Source organism: Helobdella robusta, assembly GCF_000326865.2.
Source record: "Helobdella robusta unplaced genomic scaffold HELROscaffold_48, whole genome shotgun sequence".
NCBI classification, from domain to species: Eukaryota; Metazoa; Annelida; class Clitellata; order Rhynchobdellida; family Glossiphoniidae; genus Helobdella; species Helobdella robusta.
The window spans coordinates 323,639-332,443 of NW_008705215.1; the positions used below are offsets into that span (position 1 = coordinate 323,639).

At 30.2% G+C, this 8,805-nt stretch overlaps 1 protein-coding gene across 1 annotated transcript; it reads left to right on the top strand.

Annotated features, from left to right (window-relative positions):
* Window positions 1-6,610: 6,610 nt before the first annotated feature.
* HELRODRAFT_178446 (hypothetical protein) lies at window positions 6,611-8,426 on the top strand (the record flags this gene model as incomplete). The annotated part of the gene is made up of 4 exons (XM_009026551.1): window positions 6,611-6,676; window positions 7,016-7,214; window positions 7,889-7,968; window positions 8,331-8,426. 4 exons carry the CDS (start codon window positions 6,611-6,613, stop codon window positions 8,424-8,426), a joined length of 441 nt encoding a protein of 146 aa, XP_009024799.1.
* Window positions 8,427-8,805: the final 379 nt, after the last annotated feature.

An 8,805-nucleotide genomic window follows, 5' to 3' on the forward strand; every position in this document is an offset into this window, starting at 1 on the left:
CATTCATTTATTGAGTATCTTAAAATGTAATTTTCCATTTTCAAACTGTATAAAAGCTTAAACTTTAATCAATGTATGAACAGGAAAAATAACTTTCTAAAAATTCTTTTTCAAGCCACACACAGACGGTCCCTTGTACTACCCCACCGTCTGCATCCTATCCCTGGCCTCCAACCTCCTAATCGACTTCTATCGCCCCCACAATCATCATCATCACCTCCAACAAGAAAGTATTAGTAGTAGTGGTACTCAAGTACTCAATTCGCACCAGAATAGTATTGGTAGTAGTAGTAGTAGCAGTAGTAGTAGTAGCAGTAATGGTATTAGTAGTGGTAGCGCTAATGGTAGTAGTAGTCGAAATAATCATAATAACAACTATAAAGGTAGTAGTAGTAGTAGTAGCGGTAGTAGTAGTAGTAGTAGTAGTAGTATTAACGATATTAATAACAATGACATTGATGAACTTGACTCTGAAAACATTGGTTGTAATAATAATAATAATAATAGCAATAACAATAATAATAATAATAAAGAAAGCTCTGTGGATAGGAGTTACTTTAATTTTAATTATGATGCAGAAGTAAGTTATTCACTGTGTGTGCGTGTGTGTGTGTGTGCGTGTGTATGTGCGTGCGTGTTTGTGTGCGTGCAAGATTTTTCTTTAATTCCAACAACCATGTGAATGTTTAACCTTGTTGTTTTCTTTCAATTTTTCATCAGAACGTTACAGAAAGATCGAAAATGGCCGACAGACGGGTTGGTTCGTTATATTTAAAAAGGAGAAGCTTACTAATTTTCCGCTCCGAGGCCTACACTAATTACTTGCACGGGATTAGGGATACGACTAATGACCACATCGACGATAAAGTTTTGAATTTGGGTCCGGATTTTTATGGTAAAGATTTGAAAAGAGCGGAAGCTAGGATCTCTATGACGATTCGTGTGGTACCAAAGACGCTGAATGCATCTAAACTTTTTGGAAAGATTAGATGATTATGTTTTGCTTGCTCCTTTTTGTTACATTTTGTTTGTTAATTTCTTATTTTTTGACAGTTTCTTCTGTTTTTTTTTGTAAAAATAGTAATTTAACGAATGAAACAATCGTTGCGTTACGATCGTTATGTCTTTATTCTACTTGCTTTTAATGCCTATGAAGAATTTGAAAGTTTTGGGTAGATTTTTAAAACTGGAAAACTGAATGGAAGTTATGTGATTGACGAGTTTTTTAGATGTTAAAATGGTATTCACGTGTAAATAAAATGTTAACTTTATTCCGTTATGTTTCTTGTTTTGTCAAATTTAATATAAGTTTTCTTTCTCGTGCCTTATCCTTTCAGGACATTGGCGACTATCGGTCTCCCCCAAACCCGATCTTAAACATTTCGTAAGAATTTACATATAGTGATATTCAACAAGTGACACGAGGACTTCACGAATGTTATTCGTGTTGACCGCGATCTCTTCTCCCTGCAATCTTTCCAGTAGTTGTTAGATTTTCCATTCTTTCCTTCCGCATAATGTGACCAAAAAACTTTAACTGCCCCCGTCGGATTATCTGTAGTATCTTGTATTGCCCATTGTTTTCTTGGCAAAGTTGTAAACGATCGGTTGCCATTACTTGCTGTCAACTTTTCAAATTTGCATGTAACAAAACATCTTTTATTTTTAAAGCGTTATAAAATATGCCGGTATATATATATATATATACATTGCGAAAATGGCGAAACCTCCAACCTCAAAATCTTTAACAACACCAAGCTTCTAACAGCAATGTTATATCTAAGAAACCGTTAAAAATGTATGGCACGGGCACTAATTGTGCCTTAAAAGCCTCTAAAATTATTGTTAAGAAGAGAACATTTTACGTGGGCAACGTTGGCCCATGTAATAAAGAAACAATCGAAAATCATCTCCGTTCCAAAAACATTGACTTCATTCACTGTTACCCAGTACTACGTAAACGTAACCCTGAAGTTATTGGCGTCGCACAAAACAACCTTTTAGAATCCACGGCATTCAAAATCATCCTGCCGGTCGACGAATCATCAAAACTGACAGAGCTTCAATTTCATGTTTAATTTTATCAAAATTAAAATTCAAGCTTGAAGCTTATTCTAAATATAAGAATATATTTACCAAGTTGTGTAAGTTAGCTGAAAATTCATATTATAATGATCATTTCGTTAAGTGTCGATCCAATAGCAGACAGTGCTGGAAAATGCTAAAATCATGTTTAGGTCTTAATCATTCCGCACCACTTAATATTATGATTGATGGTCATTTTATCACGGATGATACACAATTATGTAACCATTTTAACATCTATTTGTCTTCAATGAACACTATTGATAATAGCGATGTTAATAATTGTGACTATAAAAAGTATGTCAGCTATGGTGTTAATGATTCATTTGTTTTGTTTGAGTGTCTTCCAAATGAAATTATTGACGTTGTGAATAACTTTTGGAATACTCATAGCTGTGGTGATGATCTCATATCTAATTTTATGCTTAAAAAAATTATTCATAGTATTTTATTACCCTTGGTCCAATTGATTAACATGTCATTTAACAAAGGTGTTTTTCCTAATTGCCTTAAATTTTCTAAAATTTTACCTTTATTTAAATCTGGAGACCGGCATTCTATAACAAATTATCGACCAATTTCTGTGCTTTCTAGTTTATCAAAGTTAATTGAAAAAATTGTTCTTAACCGTCTTAATAAATTTTTTTATTTCCGTGATGTAATTTGTTTAAATCAGTATGGTTTTAGGGATAAATTATCGAGTGAATTTGCAATAATTGATGTTGTGAATTTTATCTCTCTTGCTCTCGAATCTAAAAAATATTCAATTGGCGTTTTTATTGACCTGTGCAAGGCTTTTGATTCTTTAGATCCTAAGATTTTGCTATATAAATTGTTTTCTTATGGAATTCGTGGTCTGCCTTATGATTGTTTTTGTTCTTATTTACACGACCGTTCCCAATACGTGTCTATTAATGATTCTAATTCCTCATTATCGCCAATTAATTCCGGTGTTCCTCAAGGTTCAATCCTTGGTCCATTGCTCTTTAATATCTTTATTAATGAATTTATCAACTCATCAAGTATTCTAAAATTCATTCTGTTTGCTGATGATACTACTCTATTATACTCTCATTCTGACCTCAATTTTTTAGTCTCCGTTATTAATAATGAATTGAAGCTTATTTATAATTGGGTTGTTTCTAATAACCTGCGTATTAACCTGGATAAAACATGTTTTGTTTTGTTTGGTCCAAAGATTAGAACCGATATTGTTTTCCCTATTGTTTTGCTCAATGAACAAACAGTTAAGAGAGTAGACTCTACCAAATTTTTAGGTGTTATCATTTCTTCTAATTTATCATGGTTTGCTCATATTAAGCACATTTCATGCAAATTATCTAAGAATTTAGGGCTTATTTATCGCCTTAGATTTAAATTTCCTAAGTTTATCCTGCTAACCTTATATAACTCTTTCGTTCTGCCATATTTGACATATTGCATCTCCGCCTGGGGTTCTGCCCCTAAATCTAATCTTCATATTTTAACCTTGGCTCAAAATTTCTTCATTCGTATTCTATTTGATTTGTATAAATTTGATCATGTAACCCCCTATTATCCTTTATCAAACATCTGCAACATAAATCACTTATATGTCAAACATCTGTTAATTTCCTTTTTTAAAATATACAAATTATATTATTGTCTACCATTATACAATGAACTTATTTTGTTCAAAAACACTGGACGTGAATGTTTACGTTATACTCCCGATTTTCGTTCTTTTAAACCTCGAACAAACTTTTTTCCCAATTCTACCCTATCTTCTTCAATGCGCTTCTGGGATACTCTACCTGCCAATATAAAGGCTTCTCCTTCACTCAGTCTTTTCAAAACCTCGACATGTCAGCTCATCTCATCTAATCATTTCGTTGTTAGTTGATTGTTTGTTATCTTTACTTAACAAATATATCATCTTATATTATTATTTTCTATTTTTGTGGCTTAACGTACTCATGTAATAAAGATAACTATTTTTGCTTATTTAACTACTTTTTTAAAACCCTCAGTTCATTTAATTTTAATGAAATATTTTATTCATTTTTGTTTGCAACTGTTCATTTTCAAATATTTTTGTTTATCACTACATCTTATCTATAGAGACACAATTTTAGTTAAGGTGGTCAGCACATACGTTGGTATCTTGATCTCCTGTGCTTTTTTGCCAAATAAAATTCATTTCAAAAAAAAAATGCATAGCTAAAAATGAGGGAAAATAAAATTATTTTTCAAAAATGCGTCACACTTTCCATCGAAAAATTATTATTTTTTTCATTATACGTTTAGCTGAATAAATAAAAATATTTAATTTTTGATTTTTTTTTATATTTTTCACTTTTATCAAGCTACATTAATATTAATTTTGGCTTCATAATGTTACAAAGTTATTTAAACAGTTGAAACATTTTCAACGGAAATTAAAGAGCGCATAAGCATATCCATCTTGGACAACAACAGTCGTTCCATTTCATTGTCTCAGAATAATTTAACAAACATTTTCACGTTTAATTTTGAGTAAAAAAAAATGAAGTATGTTTGTATGCGTGTATGTGTTTACTGTTTTTATGTATGTTTTATTTTCTTTTTATTTATTTTTATAATTTTTTATTTGTCCGATTTGTCCAATTTAATAGATGGTTTTTTAGAAATATTTTTTTTTCGCAGATCTTGATCAATCATCTAAGCAATAACTCTAGATTATACGATAGTTGATTTATTTCAAAGATGTTGATTTTAGAGTTATATTCTTTATTATATATTTGATTTACTTATTATATAATTAACAAGATATTTGGCATTGGTAATTTTTGTGATTATCTGATATTGTTGGACCTATTCAATTAAGATTTTATCATCTGCTATCCTATTTGCTTATCCCTTATTAACTAATTAAAAAATAAGCCGTTGAAAAACTTATAAAATCTGACAATAAGCATGACAATATAACAATGGAAACAAATGGAAATTTTAAGTGCAAAAAATATAGAAATTAATTTTCAACCCTTTTTCATAATAATGTTTCTTTCCTGTGTTAACTTTTACAAAGTTAAATAATTTTAATGAAAAGTAAAATTTTCATCTACGAACATGAAGAAGGCATATTATGCATAAATTGAAATGAATTTTTTCAGGAAATATAAACATATCTATTTTGTTTATAGAGTTCAAAACAAAAACAAACATAACAAAAAAGTTTTTAAAGTTTTTTTTTGCAACTGGAATGAAGTATTAAAACACAAATAAAAAATCTAAATATTAAAATTCATGAATAAATATTTAAAAACCAAAAAAGCAATTAACTCCGTTTAAAATTTAATTTGCTGACAATTTAAGAAAAAGTAGCAGTTGTCCAATTTTTATAATGATTTTTTAAATACATGATGATAGTAACAATTGCTAACATTCCCGCTGAAATGATCATTAATTCATAATTGCAGAGATGTTCTATTCATTCGTTCCATTAATATTTGCCTGTTTTTGATATCACTGTATTTTATAAGTACAAATTTTTGTGCTTGAATAACATTTTGCCATATAAGATTGTTTTATTTCAGTTTTCTTTTGAAAATTCTTACACTATTTAAAAAATTTTCTCAGCTGTTCATCTTTTATTAATTTCAAAACAATTTCATTGCTAAATTAAATAACATAAATAAACACCATGAATCTTAATTACATGATTTTTAAAAAGTTTTTAAAAAACAATTGTGAGTACGGTTACAAAAAAACGTATATTTCTGTTTTTTTTTAATATTGTATCTCCTTGACCTCGTAAAGGCCAACACCGATGTTAAACTTCAATAATCTCTATATCTCCAACACCGTATTTTAGCTTCCAACAATAGTCAAGAGTTCGTTTATCCGTAGGTTCAAGATTTCTGATTGATGAACACAACTGTTTATTACACAAACTTTGTTAAACATTTGTTTGAATACCAACATTAATAGGAACAATACATTAGTCCAAATAACTACATAAATCACATTTACAACAGCGCTTCGAACCTCCACTTCTTCTTCTACCTCAACTTTGGAAAACAAATTCATATCCCGATTTAGTGTAGACACAATTTTACAAATCTCCCAAAGATTACAAATATAGCAAAGAACAAATTATATAGCGCTATTCTATCATTTACGCTGTTATAACATTATAATAACTGACCAAAACATTTCATTTATTTTAAGTTTTATTTTATTAATAAATATGAGAAAATTAAAAACCGTCATTTACCGACACAAAGGCTAGATGGATAACCAAAAATAAAAATGATTTTGCAAACGCAAACAAATTCACACGCACCTACACACATATGCACGCATGCACACACACACACACACACACATATATATATATATATGTATATGTATATATATATATATATATACACAATATGTATATATGTGTGTTTATCTATATATAATGTTTATAAAAGTTAAACTTTTCTGAGCCAGACTATATTTTATTTGCACTTTCTATGTTTCTTTTTCGAGCTGACATTTTGATGGTTGAAACAGCGCAGCGATGGAGTTTAGCGACTTCAATAAATATCAGTTTCTTGGCGAACGTTCTAAAATATCAATCATTCAAGTTTGTAATTTTCATTTTATTATCGCATTGGTCCTTTATATATTTCAACAAATATAAAAAACAGTTTAGATATGGTTTTAATATATAACAAAATAATTAATAATATTTTAGAATTTCATTTTTTTTTAAACCGAGTTTTTTTATAGATAATGCGTGTGTGTGGCTGTTAATGTGTGTGGCTGTTTCGTTAGAATGGCACAAATCAATTTTTACCTGGTGCAAAATATGTCCACTGTGCAGTTAATTTGGCCGTTTTACACCGCAATTTTACTTATGATAACAAAACTCTATCATATATCTTCCTTCAATAACCAATGCTTTATCAAAAATAAATATTAGTTGATACTCTCGAACTTATTGAAGAATTTAACAAAAGAACCTAATGAAGATTCAAAATGTCAAACGTTGAAAAATATTCTGAACATTTGTAAAAACGAGATAATCTTAATAGAGACATTGAAAGAAGAACACGTGACTACACTCGTCAGTTGTGCACAGTTGATTGATGTTTGTGTTCCGCGCCGCACGGATGGCAGAGGTTTATTTGATAGCATGGCGATTAAACAATATTCAATTTTGTTTGTTACGAGTATTTTTTTGTTTTATCTTGATAAATATTATTGAAGCGCCTTCAATTAGAAACTAATAATTTCACCAGACATATTACTTCAATTCTCAAATTTATTCTCACCGTTCACTTCTTTACGCTTGTCACATTACTTTTCATTCAATTTGTCTTTATACCTACAAATATGTTTGAATGTTAAAAAAGCTTCATATCCTGTCAAAAAAAAAATTTTTCATGTTTTTAATTGTTTAATCCATTCAATATACCAAATGATACATTAAATCATTCTCACAATAACTTTAATCGTTTGTAATAAGTAATAATGCTAGCCCTGGAGTGTTTGTGTGAGATGGTTTTAAGGAGTCATCTGGTCACAAGTGTATGCAGGCTAGATATTTAATTAATTCATTTCTGTTGGTATGTAAGATGACAATGTTGACGACAATGTTGTGATGATGGAACTGTGCTACTACAAATGACGACTTTGATAATGGAAATAGATAAAGTAGTTTATATCGCTTTCACCAGTTCTATACTCCCGTCTGAACATTTTAAATATACATTATCAACTTCAACTGAGTGAATTCTGTTCAAAAATTCTATTCTGTTCAACTGAGTATTAAATTTTTTCAATATTTTTACAGTCGGGCCGTCCATAAAGGATGTCACGCTTCATGGAGTGGAGGGGTCTAAATATTTGGGACACTTTGTGACGAGGGGGGAGGTAAACGCAAGTGTGACGTCCCTTTTTATAAATAAACAAAACAATAAATATATTTTCTTTCATATATATGCGCATAACTGAATATCAAAGTTTTCAATCGAACAAATAGCTCATGAATATTAATTAAAAGAGGAGTCAAATTTAAATGCCATTGTTAAAGTTTACCGCTGTGTTTCTGCCACCTCCAGTTCCAATTAGTCGAAATAGTGAAAGCCCACAAATGCAGTACATTAAAGAAACATTGATTTTCCAAATCTATTTGTTAGTCTTATGTTGAAAATTAAATAGCCATTCCAAACAGCTTGTCCTAGCTTGTGATGGCAAAAAAGCATCATGTTATTCACAAAACATCTTTATTTCAGCATAATAAAGTTAGACCAGTCAGAGTTGCTGCTAGACGCCAGAGGGAATTTATGACAGTAATTGCATTTGAGGAAAACGAAGATGTTGAATGTTGATGTTGATGTTGAATGGCCGAATGAAGATGACGTGGACGCTACCAACGTAGAGTTACAAAATAAACCAAAAGAAGAAAGACTATGTATTTCGTTAATTTCAGTTTCACAGCACCTGGCCAGTCTTTGGGAGGAAAGCAATTCGTGATCTTTCTTATTAATTCGTTATATTTTAATTACGGTAAAGCATTTTGATGTCAAACTATCGTCATATAAACTTGTCATTCAATATTTTGATATCATTAAAAGTAAAAGCATAGAACAATTACATTGTTTAATAACTCTTCACTAAGAGGGGGGAAGGGGTAAAGTTTTGTGACATGTTTATTTTTGGGGGGTTAATCGATTTGTGACAGTTTGTGATACTGATGATGGAACACTA